At 35.9% G+C, this 17,653-nt stretch overlaps 2 protein-coding genes across 11 annotated transcripts in view; both read left to right on the top strand.

Annotated features, from left to right (window-relative positions):
* The window catches only part of LOC116297065 (uncharacterized), a 35,220-nt gene extending 29,221 nt beyond the window's left edge, over nucleotides 1-5,999 (top strand). For all 7 annotated transcript variants that reach the window (XM_089028460.1, XM_089028457.1, XM_089028458.1 and 4 more), the window contains 10 exons: nucleotides 69-138; nucleotides 619-775; nucleotides 1,141-1,361; nucleotides 1,650-1,834; nucleotides 1,973-2,074; nucleotides 2,346-2,597; nucleotides 2,794-3,005; nucleotides 3,775-3,815; nucleotides 4,197-4,293; nucleotides 4,483-5,999. In XM_089028460.1, the coding sequence (XP_088884586.1) occupies nucleotides 69-138; nucleotides 619-775; nucleotides 1,141-1,361; nucleotides 1,650-1,834; nucleotides 1,973-2,074; nucleotides 2,346-2,597; nucleotides 2,794-3,005; nucleotides 3,775-3,815; nucleotides 4,197-4,293; nucleotides 4,483-4,993 (1,848 nt within the window). In that variant the 3' untranslated portion in view covers nucleotides 4,994-5,999. The remainder of the gene's footprint in view (nucleotides 1-68; nucleotides 139-618; nucleotides 776-1,140; nucleotides 1,362-1,649; nucleotides 1,835-1,972; nucleotides 2,075-2,345; nucleotides 2,598-2,793; nucleotides 3,006-3,774; nucleotides 3,816-4,196; nucleotides 4,294-4,482) is intronic.
* Nucleotides 6,000-7,565: 1,566 nt separating this feature from the next.
* The window catches only part of LOC116297063 (uncharacterized), a 31,444-nt gene continuing 21,356 nt past the window's right edge, over nucleotides 7,566-17,653 (top strand). The window contains exons 1-3 of one of the 4 annotated variants that reach the window (XM_031705213.2): nucleotides 7,566-7,689; nucleotides 8,831-8,911; nucleotides 16,841-17,021. In XM_031705213.2, coding sequence (XP_031561073.1) covers nucleotides 16,890-17,021 — 132 coding nt within the window. In that variant the 5' untranslated portion in view covers nucleotides 7,566-7,689; nucleotides 8,831-8,911; nucleotides 16,841-16,889. Of the gene's footprint in view, nucleotides 7,690-8,830; nucleotides 8,912-13,850; nucleotides 14,054-14,612; nucleotides 14,741-16,840; nucleotides 17,022-17,653 lie in introns of those variants that run through there. The other 3 variants (XM_031705210.2, XM_031705212.2, XM_031705211.2) reach the window with 3 other exon arrangements.

Below are 17,653 nucleotides of genomic sequence, written 5' to 3'. Positions count from 1 at the left end.
TGTGTTTTTTGTTTGTTCGTTTGTTATTTGTTATTTTATTTTTATTATGGTACTTTCTTGTTCTCCAGGTCACACCTTTCTTCGAAAGAGAATTCATCGTTGGAGAAAAGAAGGAGATTATCATTTCTAAATCATCACGTAAGTCTCATTCTACTTTCTACACTTCTACTAGAATCAAGTTATAAGGAACGGCATTTCCTAGCGAGCATTCCCCCTATTTGATGCCTTATTCTCGGTTTACACGTCATCGCCGCCAATATTGATGGCATAAAGATCCCTCGTTAGTTTCTATTGTTAATGCCACCAACATGGCCGCCATGCCTTTGTCTCTTGACTCTTTTGAGAATCTAAACATACCATCAATAGTCCTCTTTACCTTGGGTTTAATTTTTTCCCGCTTCAGACCACGTGTCATTCCCATAAGTATCATTTCTTTGTTTAAAGGCTACACACGAGAAGACATAAGTATATGAATACAGCTAAAACAAAGAATTTATTCCCTAAAGAACGTATAGTAGTCTGAAATTAAGGGAAAAACATTACCCCAAAGGTGAATGTGTCTATTGCTGCAGACAACACCTCACGGTTAACATATTTCGTGCATTTTTATTCCCACAGTACCGAATACCACTAATGCCAAGAGCACCCAGTTAACCCCAGGAGAAAGAGCTGGTCTCATCATAGGCATTTTGCTGTTGCTTCTTCTTGCCATTCTACTGATTATCTGGTTCGTCAAAAGAAGGCAAAAGCTTCTCAAAGAAGGGCTTCTCGTTGGGTAAGTGTTACGTCACTCTCTTGGACTAATTCTTTGATAAGTAATTGATGAGAACTTTTGGTAGGTGATGTGCGCTGCTTAATGCCTGGACCTCACTTGTTGTTTCTCTCTCGTACTTCGAGGGTTCTCCAGTTTCCTCCTGCCAAAAAATACTCTTTGAAATATTAATAGACCTTTTCAGCTTCAGTTTAATATTTTCCCATTTCATACCACTTGTCAGAAATGGGAAAACATTAGGCACAAGTTGAATGGGTCTGTTCGATCTGGCGTCGAGCGTTTTAGTTGTGAACCTTTGGCTCGAGAGACCAAGCAACTACTTCCTGCGTAATCCAAGTAAAACGAAATACATGTTCTAATGTTTCTAGTGCAAACGGTGCCCTGATAGACCACTGGGAAGTACCAATCGACAAGATTTGCCTGGAAGAGGAGCTCGGTGAAGGAGCTTTTGGTAAAGTTTTCAAAGGAATGTTGGTGGAGCTTCCAGAACAGTCGGCAAAGTACTCCATAGCTAAAAGTATTCGACGAAAAAGCATCAAACCGCTGTACCCAGAGGATGGCTACGTTGTGGCTATAAAAATGCTCCATGGTAAGGACTTAGACCTCTTCTGGGGGAAGGCATGTGACGTCATAGCCGCCATGTTGGATGGTTTCATTAAGTTAAATGGCGGTCATGTCTTTCATTTTTCTATTTTTATCGGAAGGGATGCAAGCCATCCCTTTGCGGTTCATGCTTCTATCTTTAGAGTATTATTGTTTTCTTTGCCGGCAACACTAGAAAACCTACATGAGAATTTATTTCACTTTGGCAAACAATGCGTTGCGCGCATAGTTTTAGATCCGATTTAGTGAGACTCTCCAATTCACCATCTCACAGATTTTGCAGACATTGATCAAAGAAAGGAATTCCTGAAAGAGATTCAGCTGATGAAAGACGTTGGTGCTCACCGTAACATCGTTAATATGCTCGGCTGTGGTACAGTATGTGAGCCAATGTTCCTTATTGTGGAGTATTTACATAATGGTGACCTTTTGCACTACCTAAGAAAGAGACGAGGAAAGGTTAGCAAAATGACGTCATATTGACGTTGGGTATTTACAAATGACGTCATAATGACGTAACATACCAGCTGACATTTGTATTTTGGTGTTTGATGAAAGTGGTGGCGATATCTAATTATGTTTAAAATTTTTTATCAGGCCATGCAGTATCCAGAAAGTGATCCTCGTGGACCCTACCATTCCACATACTGCCAAACATACTTTAACAAAAACAACCCTGATGGAGGCATCTCTCTGCAGGTAAAAACCTTCATTATATAATCATCTATAAAGATAGTCACCAAGATAACTGCCAAGACGAGACCGCTAAGTATTATATACATTATATATGTTCAAACCGTTTGATAACTATTGATGGACTTGAGATGTTTCACCAGTCATAATTTCACCTCCTGTGCGCATCTTAAGCTGCAGTATGCATCTAAAAGATTTACTTGTTTGACATAAAATGTGCCCAATGACTTTGTTGAAATAATCGCTCATCAAATTGACTCATTGTTGAATGTTGCAGCCATCTCGTAGTGACCGTGTGTATGTCCACACACCAGAACCACACAAGGAATCAAAGAATGAGGATATAAAGTTGATATCCGTGCAAAAGAATGAAAATGTTGAGAGAGGAGATGGCGTTGGGAATCCAGGATTAGACCATCAACCAGATAATAATGGAGAAGGAGATATAAAAGTGCAGCAAGAAGACGAAGACGACATATTGACTTCTGGCGACTTGATGGCCTTTGCTTGGCAGGTTTCTCAGGGAATGGTAAGCAAATTAGACCTGAATATTATCTTGTTTCTTTCATGGGAATACCTTGTTGCAGAATGACATTTGTGTAATGTTTGGTGAATATTAGCTCTAGGTTCTTGGGGGACCCGCGGAGGCGGGAGGAGATCATCATCATCATATTGAAATATCCCTACTGTCTTTAACCAATAAGATTAACATTATAATCTTCCAGGAATATCTTTCTAAGCGTGGGTACGTCCATCGTGATCTTGCTGCTCGTAACGTCTTGGTTGGAAACAGCAAGGAAGCGAAGATCGCTGACTTCGGGTTGACTCGTCACATGTACGAGGATCTGTATCAAGCAAAGACGAACCGGAAGCTACCCTTGAAGTGGATGAGCATTGAAGCAATCTTTGATCAGTCGTTCACCAGTCAAAGTGATGTGTAAGTAGCTATACTGATATCATCATCATCATTCATTCATTATCATTATTATAACGACCATCATCATCATCATCATTTATTATCATCGCGATCATCATCATCATCATTATCAACTTACGACCATCAACATCATCATCATCATCAACAAAATTACGACCATCATCATCATCATTCATTATGATCAACATAACATCAACATTTATTATCATCACCATCATCATCATCAACATCATCATCATCATCATCATCATCACCATCATCATCATCATCATCATCATCATCATCATCACCATCATCATCATCATCATCATCATCATCATCATCACCATCACCATGCATCATCATCATCATCATCATCATCATCATCACCATCATCATCATCATCATCATCAACATCATCATTCATAATCATGAACATTACGGCCATCATCATCATCATCAACATCATCATTCATAATCATGAACATTACGGCCATCATCATCATCATCATCATCATCATCATCTTCATTCATTGTCATCAAAATTACGACCATCATCCGAAATTAGCACTCTTAACCAGGAAAAAAAACAACAGATCAGCCTGGTTCGACTGACAATAATCCCTTCACCCTTGCTTATTCATTCCGGATATTATCACGGCAGTGCAATCCAATGAACTGTTTAAAGTGGCGCGCTGCGGCGTAAAGTCCTACCAAACTACTCATTGCCAAAAGCGTAGTTAGGTTGAAACTTCTCACGGCAGTACTGAATTGTTTTCTTTTGTCGTAGTTGGGCGTACGGTGTGTTCTTATGGGAACTGGTCACTTTAGGTAAGTCACGAGAATAATAGCAGGGATGTAGAACCTTGTTTGAAGCAACTACTCGTGTAGCAGTGCTAGGACTTTCAGGGTGATGGGATGAACGATTGATCCCCCAAAAAATATCCTTCCGGATTTTTGAGACATTCCTAGGCATATGGGGAGGGGATGTTTACACGCAGCCCATGTACCTGTCCTACCGCGCGTGTAGAAAAGTTATGGTCTGGTATGCGTTAGCATAGTGACATTCACATGGCTTCCGGTTAGTTTCATCCCATCCAATCATAAAATGATATGACCACAGCAAAATAGATTGGCTAAAGATGGTTTCCTTCCTGCCTAAGAAGGAAATATTGTCTTAAGGGTTCTCACTGTCTGTTTCTATGGTAACAGGTGGCACACCGTATCCAAGTATTAACAACAGAGAATTGTTAAAACTGTTGAAGGAAGGATACCGAATGGAAAAACCAGAGACTTGTGACACTGAACTGTAAGTGGGACATTATGTATCATAATTGGTTATACACTAGGATAGTACATAGCTACATCGTCTACCACAAATATATATGTATTTTGAGCTGGCAAACCAATGCCAATGTTTTCCTCGAATGTCGAATAAGCAACTACTTTCTTTAGTTCTGTGTACCATTTACTAACTGCGGTTTTCTTTGTTCAACAGGTATAACATCATGTGCAGTTGTTGGAAAGAAATGCCAGAAGATCGACCAACCTTTGTCGACTTGCGTGAAAAACTTGAAGAAATGATGACAAGAGACAATCCTTACTTTGACCCCACAGCTGTAGATGAGTCACGTGACTATTATAATGTCCCGTCATTCAACAGTGCCCCTGAACCAGGAGAAGATGACGATATAACTGAGGTTATTATCGGAGAAGCGTCTTCCCCAAGGGATGAGATAAAAGACGCCAATAAAAACACAATCAATTCTCCTGATAATAACAAGAACTCACAATCTGTGGAAGATAACACGAAAGTCGAGACATTGACATTTGAGAACCCGAGTTTCAATGACAATGATCCAGATCTTAATTTGGATCAAGTGGTGTTTGATAATGATAACACAGCACGATTCAAGGCAGATCAGAAGAATCTCAAGTATGCTAGACTGGACTTTGAAGATATTGAGTTCCAGCTATATCGAAAACAAAACCATGGCCTTGTACTTTAACTACAAATATTCTACTATCCTAGCAACCGGCAGATGTTTATGACAGTACTGTATGGCCTTATACTGTACTTGAACTACAAATCTTTCACTTCAGAGTCAAGAAACATCAATCGATTGTGATGGTTACCTTGAGAGCGTTTGGTCACATCCAGTGTAAATAAAATAAATGGAGCTTTCTAGTAACGAGGTTTTTAAAAACCTATCGTTGTTGAGCAACTACTGCAAGCTGTAATAGAATTCAGTCAATTTTTGGACTGTCTTCAAAACTGCTATCAAAATTTGTTTACGAACTGAGGAGTATTTTATCCCGCTTATGTATCCTAGCAACTAGGATCTGGCCGCCTTGCAACTTGAGACATGATATCTTAATTACGAACTGACTGGGTTTTATAAACTTTCAATTTTAAACAGCTGCAACAGGAAGCAGCGAGATAAATAAAATTACTAAATTACTTATAATATATATATTATATACTTATAATCACGTACAGCGGGATACAAATTCAGTATATGTATACTGGTTTCAGATTTGCTCCACTGTCACTCACTAACACTAATTTCATAAATGCTAATTATGTGCATTTTCAGCTGAAAAATAAAATTTTAAAACTAAACCTAAAAATGAGAATTATGGAACTGCTAAGTTTATATTCATTAAATTTACCGGCGTGCTTTCGAATTCACCTTTCATCCTGAGAAAGAAAGATTTAACGCATTACGGATGAATTTCAGAATCTTTAATGCCTGACATCAAAATTTTATTTAACAGGTTAAGTATCCAACTCCCTCCAATAAAAGACATATGTTAACATATGTAAACAACTTATGTCTTAGTTAATTGCAAATCTTTGTAACGATGCATGGCCGAAAGCTAGGTATTAAACCCTAAAAAAAAATCTAGTGAAGCCGTTATTTAATTTACACTTTTATCTTGTATTTAATAATAGAGGTTCACTGTTAAGTTAGCTGACAGTAAGCAATAAAAATGACTAAAGACGTAAAATAACACTTGGTCCAGTAATGAGCTGGAAGAGTTGCACTTCTAGAATCTTTGTCATTCATTTATTAACAAAAAGCACTACCCATCAGCTGGCTGGCAAACCTTCTACCATCACCACAGCAACAACATAGCTATATTGGCCACAAGCACAAGTAATCAAACTCGATTAATTGACGGGTGCCACAGAAGTAATGAAAAAGTGATCTTCTTCAAAACTAAAACCAAAATGAGATTCAGTATTGAATCAAGTATATGAGAAGGCTGTCTGCGAATATGAAGGAAAGATTTCAGCATCTGGATCCCTGTACATTGATCATTTGGTCCAGCGGTTCATTCCATGACTGAGAGCAGATCTCTGAATCACGTGGCCTTGAATATTCAATAAAGGATTACAGGGGTAATTTATACTGAATTAGAAAGAGAACTTTGGTTGCATTGTCATTAGTAGTTACAAGTAATCGGTTGCTTGAACTTAAGAAAAAACTCTTCTATCTATTCTTTTGTCGTTTAACTGGTTTGTGACAGTTTCCAAACACCTTTGTTTTTATTGCACCAACGTCTTTTGCACTTATTAACTTATTTGACCTTCTGCTTGTGAACCAATTGCGTCAACTGTTTTGTGTTTATTGCATTACATCTGTCATACTTTATAACAATTACACTAAAGACATAATTATATTTCAAGACTTAAATCTAGGTATAGAAATCCATCAACTCCCAAGCTTTGTTTGGTCCCTCTTTTCGTCCCCGGCTCTTCAGGGTGATGACCTGACTGAACAATTAGCTTACAATAACAAGATATAACTGGATGATAATGACTAGAGGTTACTGGTTGGGACTGCGTTGGTACGTTGAACTGATTTTATTTTATTTTTGTCTCCCCGATTAGTAGGGCACTTGTGCCCGGCTAGAAGATTAGAGACATTAATAAAGTTATTATTATTATTATTATTATTATTATTATTATTATTATTATTATAAGTGCTTTACAACTGAAAATCTTTAATACAGGTTTAGCGCATTATGCCGATTCATGGATACTATAACAGTTACAACAGTTACAACAGTTTTTTATTTCCACAAAAAAGTATATATACATACATAAATTGAATAAGTTACGAATTTTGTGGGGGGTGCAAGAGAACAACCTCAGAGGTTAAACAAGCTCCTACACCCTTAAGACGAAAATAAGTAATATTTACATATATGTAAGATGGGAAGAATCATATATAGTACAGTAGTTTTCGTAGTTGAACAACTAGAAATTTCATAAAACAAAATAAACAAAATATTTCACTTAAAACACTCGTGATTGTTCAAGTTGCACATTCTTTACATTACAATTGAATGAATCATCTTTTAAACGAGACAAAACCTGTTCTAACGAGACAACAGTCAAGGAACACATTGGTGTTTACGTAATGACAAGATGAAACCTGTCCAACCTGTGTTGGCCATCAAAACCAAACTTTGTCCCTTTAGTTATTTATTTTTACTGTTGAATAATCATTATCTTGAGCACCAATATTTACTGTCAAGAATACGCAATTTCCGCTTACAAATGGTGAATTGGATGCGGTCACTATATTGTTTTTATGATTAATTCATTTATAAATATTCAGCTTTCAGTTCAATACAAGGAGCTACGTCTGAACATGTGTGAAGAGGAGAGAAGATTAAAGGTTCCTGACGTTTGGTGAGTGTTTTTACTTTTTGTTTTAGACTATAATAATGGATTAATGCCAATCTTTAGTTCGTAATTTGACCAAATTTGGAGTTGAGGACGTTGTGTGTGTTGGTCAGTGATGGGACATTCAGTATGGCCCAGTATTCAGTGTTACTGTATATGTATCACTGTTTTCTTGACTCGACAAGAACCATCTCTTCACAGTTCAATTTAGAGCAAGTACACATCTAGTTCAGGTTATTCTACACTCATAACATGACTTACAGACTGATACGAACGGACTTGTCAAAGGACAGCAGAATTATAAATGCACGATTCCTAACCTGAAAATTTTCTTATCTTCGTTAAGTTGCTTTGGAAACTTATTTAAAACAAATTTCAGGCGAGAATGGTATTGATAAATTAAAGAAAATAGTTGTGTGCAAATCTCGACGCGAAAAGTTTATATCTTGAAGGGTTTTTAATAAATTTAGCAGCAGCTGTCCTTCCTTGTTCCGTTGTCGTTCTTATTAAAAAAGGGAAATAATCGAACTAGATTAGATTAATTTTGTCAAAGGTAACCTACCATCTTGTTCATTATTTATGTCAGGAATCGATGTGACTATTTAAATATATAAATCTAAAGGTTAATTACTCATATGTCTTTGAACTCACAGCTCGATTCCTTGCTCTTTTCCTTCATTCATTTGTTGTTTTTTTTTAGTTTCTTTCATTCTTACTTTCATTCATTCTTTCTTTCTTTCTCTTAAACTGATTTCGTCGTTTCTCGAATTAGCTTAAATGACCACGAAACAATGGCTTCCAGTCGAGGTTCCACTTGATTAAATACGTCAAATGTATAGGCGCATCAAATCAATGTAGCTCAAATCATGACTTTTACGAAACACGTTTAGCTCTGCATATTCAGAAGTTTATTTTGTAATGGGACGGCAAACAAGATGTCCCAACCATCAACAAATAAACGATCTAATTACTCGTCTGGCAAAATTATTACAAAACGTTTATTACAAAAAAACCTCAAAAATATCCAATTAATGAATTAAATTTGTTCCAGACCTTGACTTGTGACATGTACACTTTCACCTGACAATCATGCCTTCAAAACCCGAACGTGCGGACAGTAACACTAACTTATTCATTTTTTACTCAGTTAACCTGAATACAAGCACACGTAAATATCTGAATTGGTAATAGCTGTCTCAGCGTTTTCAGCCATATTTTTTTTAAAAAGGTAAGTCTACGAATATGTCTATATTTTAACAGAGTGTTGTAAATTCATAAGTTATGGGTGAGCAAATTTTTCGTATCCCAAGAACAATTTGAAAGGTTCTTGATGAATGATTGATATGCCCACAGCTTCGTGATTAAACATGGTTGTTGGCCAATATCACAGATTTTCTTCAACATTTCTTTCTTCCTCTCAATTTTCTCTCATTTTTAAATTAAAAAATGCCAAAAAAGAAAGAGATTAGTTATTGTATTTAAACGTACGGCTTTGATAGAAATCGACTTACCACCTAAGTTCCGTCCAATACTCTCTATATTGGACTCTATTCTCAAGTGCGATCTTGCATTCATATATTGATGTTATTTTAAAGTCTTTGCTAAAATTAGTCTAAAGTCCAATTTCACAGTTTCGCGAACGTTCTACGTAGAAAGCAAGCTGCGGTTTACTAGTTCAATAAAGAAATAAAACAACAAGATGTTGCTAAGCTGCATTTTCATCACTGACTACAATCAAGAAAAGCTATTAACTGCTTCACAAATGGAAAAACAAAATACTAGCTACACAATGTGAACTTTTTTCATAACTTTAATAAATTTTGCACTACCTAAAATCATTAAAATCCTGTTTATATATATTTTAATATCTCGTGGTTGTAAGCAAAGGCTTTTCAAATACACTAGTCAGTATAAACAAGAAAAAATTAATCTAAAAAACCGCGATTAATTGTTTGGTTAATTCTTAAATTCGTTAAAATCATTTTGGGATTCATTATGTTGCTTAGACATTTCTTAGACAATTATATTCTTTTTCTTATTTCTCTCTTTTCTTTTTCTTTTTCCTTTTCCTCTCTTTCTTCATCTTTTTTTTTTTTTTAAATAGCATTTGTTTTTAATCATCTACCTCTTTTTAAATGCGTGGAGTGTATATTTATTTAACCTGTTTTTAATTTTTACCATTATATTAACAGTTTGTCACGACAAAGCGCCTTTCTTAAAAATCTATCGGTAATCCAACCCTTTCAAGTCTTTAACGTAGATAAGTAGTGAATATCCGGAATCATTAATATCCGTTTACCTGAAGAAAACTAATTGAGAAGCCAGTCAAAAATGATGGCATTTTTAGGAATAGGATTTGTCTCTCGTTTTGAAACACAAACAGGGCATTTTCTAATGACGCAGTTCTTTTTTTTAATGACAAAGTTCTCAAATATTAGCTGTTTGTATATTAATAACAGTGAGGTGTCCTGCTCGATATTTGTCTTCATCTAAACTCGAAATTTGTATGAATGCTGTTCGATGTTTTTCCCCAACTTCCTGTTCCCTTCAAATCAGACAGAAATATTTTGAAGATAAAATCTCCATATGTATGGGATGGACTTCTATTCAGACATAAATAAGTATCCATTAAGGTGGTTCTCTTGACTGAAGAGCGGTTTAATCGTTCCCCAAACACAGTCACTCTTGATGCTAACTACTAATGGATGGAGATAACGAATCAACTCTGTATGCAACGGTTACTCATTTCCTCATATAGATTTTCATGGGTGTGAAAATCTTAGCACTCGCATAACGGACAAGTGTGAAAATAATTTGATCCTTTAATTACATATAGCATTATTTTTAATTTACAAAGAATAGAATAATATATCTGTTAAATGACTTGCAAAATTTATATCTATATCCACAGGTAGCCCAAGCTTGGTTTCTGTGGTGTCCTGTTATAAGGAAATGTATGGGGAATCATCAAAAATTTCAATAAAATCATCAAAACGTGAAATAAAGCCTCGAAATTTTACCTAATCATTGAGAAATAGCACTTCTTTCGCTCTGCGTGGTTATTTTTTGAATTTAGCCCGTTTTAAGGATTTTTTTCCCCAAAAATAACCACGCAGAGCGAAAGAAGTGCTATTTCTCAATGATTAGGTAAAATTTCGAGGCTTTATTTCACGTTTTGATGATTTTATTGAAATTTTTGATGATTCCCCATACATTTCCTTATAACAGGACACCACAGAAACCAAGCTTGGGCTACCTGTGCTATATCTATATATATATATAGATGTAAGCATATATTTTCAGTACTTTTAGAAAGCTCGATATATTGCAGCACTTGTACTGAGTGTCTTTCTTATTGTCTAAACACTTCAATTCAAAAAAAGATCTTGTATAGTTCTATTTCTTTCTCAATTTTCTAGTCGTAGCTTTCCAAGCCGAAATACGAAGCAACAAGCACTTATCAGCTAATTCATCTCCTTCGACAAGTATTATAATTACAAAAACTCGTCATAAATCATCTCATTTTCAGATATTTTGATGAGGTTTTTAAGTAAGGTGTGGGCGGATGGTGTGAGAACAGAGATATACTACTTGTCTATTACTTCAATTGTCCATTTATCCTTATCAAGATCATAGCACTTGACTACTTGACTTTCGATCGATATCTTGCTAATTGTTTTTGACATTTATTCGACATTGACTTCGTCTCGTTTTACTTTCTCTAGCTTGTTTATTTTTTGGAACGGTTTTTTTGCTTGTTTTTGTTTTCTTCTTATTAAACCGGTTTTAGAAAATTGAGAAGTGCTGGAAGGTGAGTAAGAAAGAGATTTGTTATCTGTTGTAGGATAAGGTTAAAAAGTAGATCAGCATCGGACGAGGAACTCCCTTTTCTATCGACTGCTCGCGATTTCCATCCAGTTAATTTTTTTAAGGTAAGGATTTGATTCGAAAAATCAGTCACTATTCCTAGACTTTCTTCTTTAACACTCTTCTCTGACTTTCTCTTGTCAATTGCATTTCAGTTGAAATTAAAGTTACACAAATCATTTGTTTTAACCTGGTAAATATACCTGTTCACACGTTGGTGCAATACTGTTTTACTTCATGGTTTTCTGATATATGCACATTAAGAGCGTGGGCCAGACCGATTTCCCTTCTTCTCTTTGTCGTGCTGTAGTTGTTGTTAACTTTTTTTTAACCAAAAATAGACCCTAACCCTAATTACGTTTCATACTTAAATTGACCACAAATCGACTTTTCCAATTTTTTTTTATTAGAATACTATTGCCAGAACAATAGTGTAAATTTGCATAACCAAAATAGCAACCGAAAGAAATTTTGTAGGTACGAAAAGTCATCTTGCTTGAGGCGTTTTGCATTATAAGTGAAATATATAATATACAATTTAAGCACTAGACCTTCAAGTCTTCTCGGATAAGACGGACTTTAAACCGTAGGGCCCTGTCTCCCAACCCTTCCTAACCTGCAGTAAAATGGGGGACATAAAAGAACCTGTTGAATTATTCGTGTAAGACTGGGTGGATTGTCTCCCGGTTCAACACCCTATCCCTGTCTGGAGGCATAACACTAATGTATTAATAAATCACTCATGATTGTAAGCTGCACGGCTGCTACTAACGCCTTAATAATATGCAGCCTGTAAAGTGCTCCACTGGTCATTAATGTGTAAAGCGCATTGCATGAGACGTTGTATAAATGCGCTATACAAGAACCTCCCATTATTATTAGAACCTCTCATTATTAGATGTTCTCCGTACCATCTTTGTTACAGTTAATAATTGAAAATAAAACTGAAGTAGTAATAAATGATTTAATCTTTTTTGAAAATCGCTTCTATTTTTGAAACTGGAATTAGAACAGGAAGTTGTCTGCAGGCTCTCTGCATGCATAAAATCCCAGGCAGCTGCTTTCTCCTAGTTCTTAAAAAAATGGTTTAAGTTAAGGAAGAGTAGTCCCCAAGTTTGAGTTAAATGACAAAAAATATTTTCAAACATGTAAAAGTAGTTTTTTTCTTCATTGAAGTCTAGTATCATATGAATAATTTCTTTATTTAAAATCGATGATATTCAAATTGTTCGAAACCAAAATTCAAAACCAAAATTCAAAACCAAAATTCAAAACCCCAAGACTGGGTTACCCACTAAAGCCTCTTTTATAAAATGGTGTATCTTGTAATGATGATGACGGTGAGCTCTCCTCAATAGTTTTTATTCTCTCTTCGGGGCTTTTTTTTCAGTTTCTGCTTGTCACGTGGGACCCCTAGGAACCATTTCAGTGTACTGAGCATGCGCAATGTTGATGTTTCTAGGGGAAGAGAGGACAAACTGGCCATGTATGTTAGTTATTCATTACCAAGTATCATCGTCTGATTTTACGGACCTTTAGAATATTATATTAAAAATTTCTCGCTAAAGGGGCTCAATATTTTTCAATGACTTATAAAAACAGCAAAACTTGTCCGCTATAGCTGCTTCATGTTGGGCCATCACGATAGCCAACTGATCTGAGTAAAAATGTCAATCAGAATCGAGAGAATTTGGGCAAATCTGAGGTGTCACTTTTTCTCTTGAAATTATACATTTACAGGCCACCAAATGAAAGAAAAAACGTTGCTAATAAGAGGATGATAACAGTAACACAATATCTAATGAGTTTTTATATTTTTATTACAATGGTGGACAGATTGTCGTTTTTCGGTGGTCAACAGTTTTCACAGGCTTCGCGACACATGTAGTGACGTCATTTCTATGTCAATATTTCAGATCAGCTGGAGCTGTTTATCGATCTGTTGTCATATTAAATTAATAAATTAGTTGTATTTTGTTATGCGTCGTTCGGATCGCAAATTTTACCAAACCTAGAAGATGTATTTAAAAGACTGAAGAATGAAATTTAAACACCCGACAGTTAAATTAATGACGTGGGCAATACTATTGTTCACCCTGACTGGATGGCAAATATATTCTCGATATGTTGTATAAGTCTGTATATCTAGTATAGGAAGTTATTCCTAGTTTATATCGACCAGCTTGCATGCTATGAGGAATATTATATTAAATTAATTCTTTCCTGTTTACATAGTTATTTTAAACCGAGATCATCTTTTGGCTTCTAGGAAATGTTTCACATGAAATATGAAACTCGAATGAGTTATTTGGCCAAGAATGACTGTAACTAGCCGTTGTGTTCAAGATAGAGACAACTAAATCGGTCCGAACCCAGGTAGCTGCAGCTGCGTTTCGTCAAGGTTTTCTCAGTGATTGCTGCTCTAGCAGGGATAGATTTATCCATCAAAACTGATCTGATATTCTTCCATCTTGCTGTATTTTAGACGAACAATCTTGGGCAGGTTTGTGGAAATTTCCTTGAACTTCAACATCTCGTTGATCTAGAATCAGTTAGCAAGCAATTTTAAAAACTGCTAGTTAACGATGATTTACAATGCCTGCTTTTATACAACCCTTAGTCACTTCTCGTTTAGTGAAATATTTTCAAATTTCATTATTAACCAAATTCGTGCAAGTTTCACTTATGGGTAATTCAATGAAACAGGAACTTTGGCTAACGGAAATGAAATTACTGAGGAAAAACGGACAAACTTATCACAATGCGGATGATATCACGTTATAACATGAATTTGAATCAAAACTGGTTGCAAATGTCATATTTTTTAAATAAATCAAGTCCAACAGGCTATCGATACACGAGCATGATCTAAACAACCTATGGTGTGCCATCTAAACTGTTTTTTCCGCATAGCGTAGTGACATCATTCAGACCATCTCCTCTGACGTCATATTTACATTTATTGTTCTTCATTTGCGTATTATCAATTTCAAAATCAAAAACAAATAGACCCAAAATCCGTCAGGCAGGTCACGTTTTGTTAACGTAAACACCGAAAATATTCCTTAGTTTAAGATATGAATATAGAAACGAATACTTAGTTGAATTATTCTTGTCTCACACACCACGTCATACCTATGTATAGCACAGTATATGACATCCTACATCCAGTCACCATCGCTTTCTTGTGGTAAGTTACTGACTTTACTGACTTTTATTTAGCTAAAGGTTTTCCATAGATCATTATTTTCTTTCGTTTTATTTTCAGTTGTGGCAAATAGATATGCATTTTGTCCATTCACATTCATGCACACATTTGTCACTTGTACTGTCCGAATTTGGTCCTCTAATGAAAGTGAAATTTAAAGCGTATCCTCCTAGAGTCGGCCACTGAGCGTGACTTCAGGTCTCTTCATGTTTCATGACATCGTTATTAACCTCAATCTTGCATCCACTTAAACATCTCTGACTTGCAAATGAACCTACAACAAATAACCTTACAAAACTACAAAAGTCAAAATTACAAAAGTCTCGGATACCCTCTTGATTAAGTGTTTCCTTCAGCTCTGCTAAGCGAAATATTCAAGGAAGATGTAGTCATATCGACTGTCTTTTTCCTGAGTCCGGTCCGAGCTAAACCGGTAAGGAGTTACCTTCTGATTCAATAGTCGAACAATACATGGGTTTTAGTAGCTGATTAAGTTGGACACACGTATCCGTCCATCCATCCATCCATTATTTATCCATCCATCCATCCATCCATCCATCCATCTATCCATCCATCCATCCATCCATCCATCCATCCATCCATCCATCCATCCATCCATCTATTCATTCATTCATCCATCCATCCATCCATCCATCCATCATCATCTATTCATTCATTCATTCATTCATTCATTCATTCATTCATTCATTCATTCATTTATTCAATCACATGCAAAGCAATTCACGGCTAGAGAACTGGGTACTACCCAGATTACTTAACTCAGTCAAGAATAAGCTTGTAAGTTTTTATATGAAATTTTTTTAGCATTCATATTGATAAACCAAGCGAACTCTGAACGTGCTTCGTTGCTTGACAATGCCTTCATCAAACCCCAACCACACTGACACACATGTGTAAATGTTTGGCGTTGACGAAAGTTCGAATCTCAAACGTGTTTTGAATCGCTTGAGTTTTGAATCCCTTTGAATCCCACGTTAATGATTTCACTCTTATCAGCTGTATTTATTTCTTCTTAAAAATGCCATTCTGTGTAAATACTTCATTGATCCCTCATCGTGTCCAAGATTTTTCTCTTCTTTTATTACATTGATTTACGTTTGTATGAAATACTTAGAATGGATGCCTTGCAGGGATTAGATAGTTCTGTTGCTGCGTGCAAATTGCCGTTTAAAAACTAGAAGATCTTCCTCCGCTAATGAGACAAAAACGATTCCTTAGAAAGAGGATTTCATTGGTCATTTATCCTGATTCTATTCTTTCTTATTTCTATGCATTCCTGTTTTGCTTCAATAACATATATGGGCAATATATTCTATCGGCATGTTTGGAACCGTTGTTCTATTTAAAATATGGCGGAAACATATATAAGACAAACTGGGTGAGCCCATGAACTACATCTAAACAGATTTTTACATCTCGTTCATTCTGCTATAAGTACGACCATACATCTATTTATAGAAGACCGGGGAAGGGGGGAAGGGGAATTAGGGGGAGGGGAAAGGGGGGAGGAGAAGGGGAAGGGGGGAAGGGGAAGGGGGGAAGGGGAAGGGGTAGGGGGAGGAACACATACCCCTCAAAGATGTTAGTAACTAAAGCTATAAATCTTTTAAATATATTTCGAGGGAACAACTTCTTAGTTGAAAACCATCCGTGTAAACTAGCTTCATTTAATTATTTAATTATTCAAAAATGTTTTTAATTTCATTTTTCGATATTGCTTACGTATATGACGTTTTTTTAGCATAGAAATGAATAACCCAGATACCGGGGCCAAATGCTTTTAGCGTGAGGGCTTTTTAGCAAGACAAGGAAGGCATGCTTTAGCAATCGTTTAGCCACATCTGTTTGTTTTACTTTCAAATCCACATTCTTCCGTTGGCAGACGAGCCCTAAATCATCTCTGCGCGGTAACATCCCCACCCCCTCCCCCACTGTTTCTTCATATATATTTATTTGAAGACAGAAATCCGCTGCATGACGGAGAACGTCACAGCTTAACTATATCCGAGTACGTCAAGCCTACTCAACCCTATCATAACTTTAATATTCTTACACTTACAGCATACAGTGAACGTCGAATAATTTGGTCTCGCGAAGAAATATCTTAAAAATGAAGATGAGGATTAGTTTTTCCTTGGCTACTCTCTTAGTCCTGTTGTTATGCATGTCTGTGCGATGTGGTGTCTTTGACGATGAAGCTACTGTTAGAAAAGCACGCTGTTACGCCAATTGTATTACAATGGTGAGTACTTCTTAAATCAGCATTCATTTTTGATTTCAATTTAAAACAACTGTGGCTTTTGAATGTATGTTTTTACCATACTTTAAATAATTATCTATCATGACATCTTTATTAATTAATTTTACTAATAAACGACTCGATTTTGTACTTTAATGGCTTAATTATCGACAAGGAATCAAAACGAACTGAAATGGCTCTATTTCACTAATACCGGAATTGTACGTCATATGCTATTCTGATGAAGACTTTTTATGGAATTTATATACTTTTAAGTCATATTTCAATGAAATTTTATGTTATTAACGTTCTGGGTAAAAGGAAAATTGTGTTGGCAAAGAGAATCAATGAACTCCTAGTGATTGTACATGCTTGAGCGATTGAGCCTTCAAGCTATTCAGGACGACATCACGTTTCTTACTTTGTTTAGTTCACTATCCTTAGGTACTCTTAGCTCTCGGCACATTTCCGTTTAAGTAAGAAAAAGCCATTCTTTTTTATCATGTACATTTCCTAGGCGTGAAACTTTATCGAACACTGCAATTTAATATTTTCACATCAGCTTGTCGTTAACTTAAAGATTATCTATAATTTGACAAATATTTATGTGTTTACAATTTGGGGCACGATTTTTA

This window comes from Actinia tenebrosa, unplaced genomic scaffold, assembly GCF_029948245.1.
Source record: "Actinia tenebrosa isolate PJP-AT-01 unplaced genomic scaffold, QUT_ActTen_1.0 PGA_scaffold12__29_contigs__length_12842862, whole genome shotgun sequence".
NCBI lineage: Eukaryota > Metazoa > Cnidaria > Anthozoa > Actiniaria > Actiniidae > Actinia > Actinia tenebrosa.
This window is presented reverse-complemented; position numbering and strand designations above follow the sequence as displayed.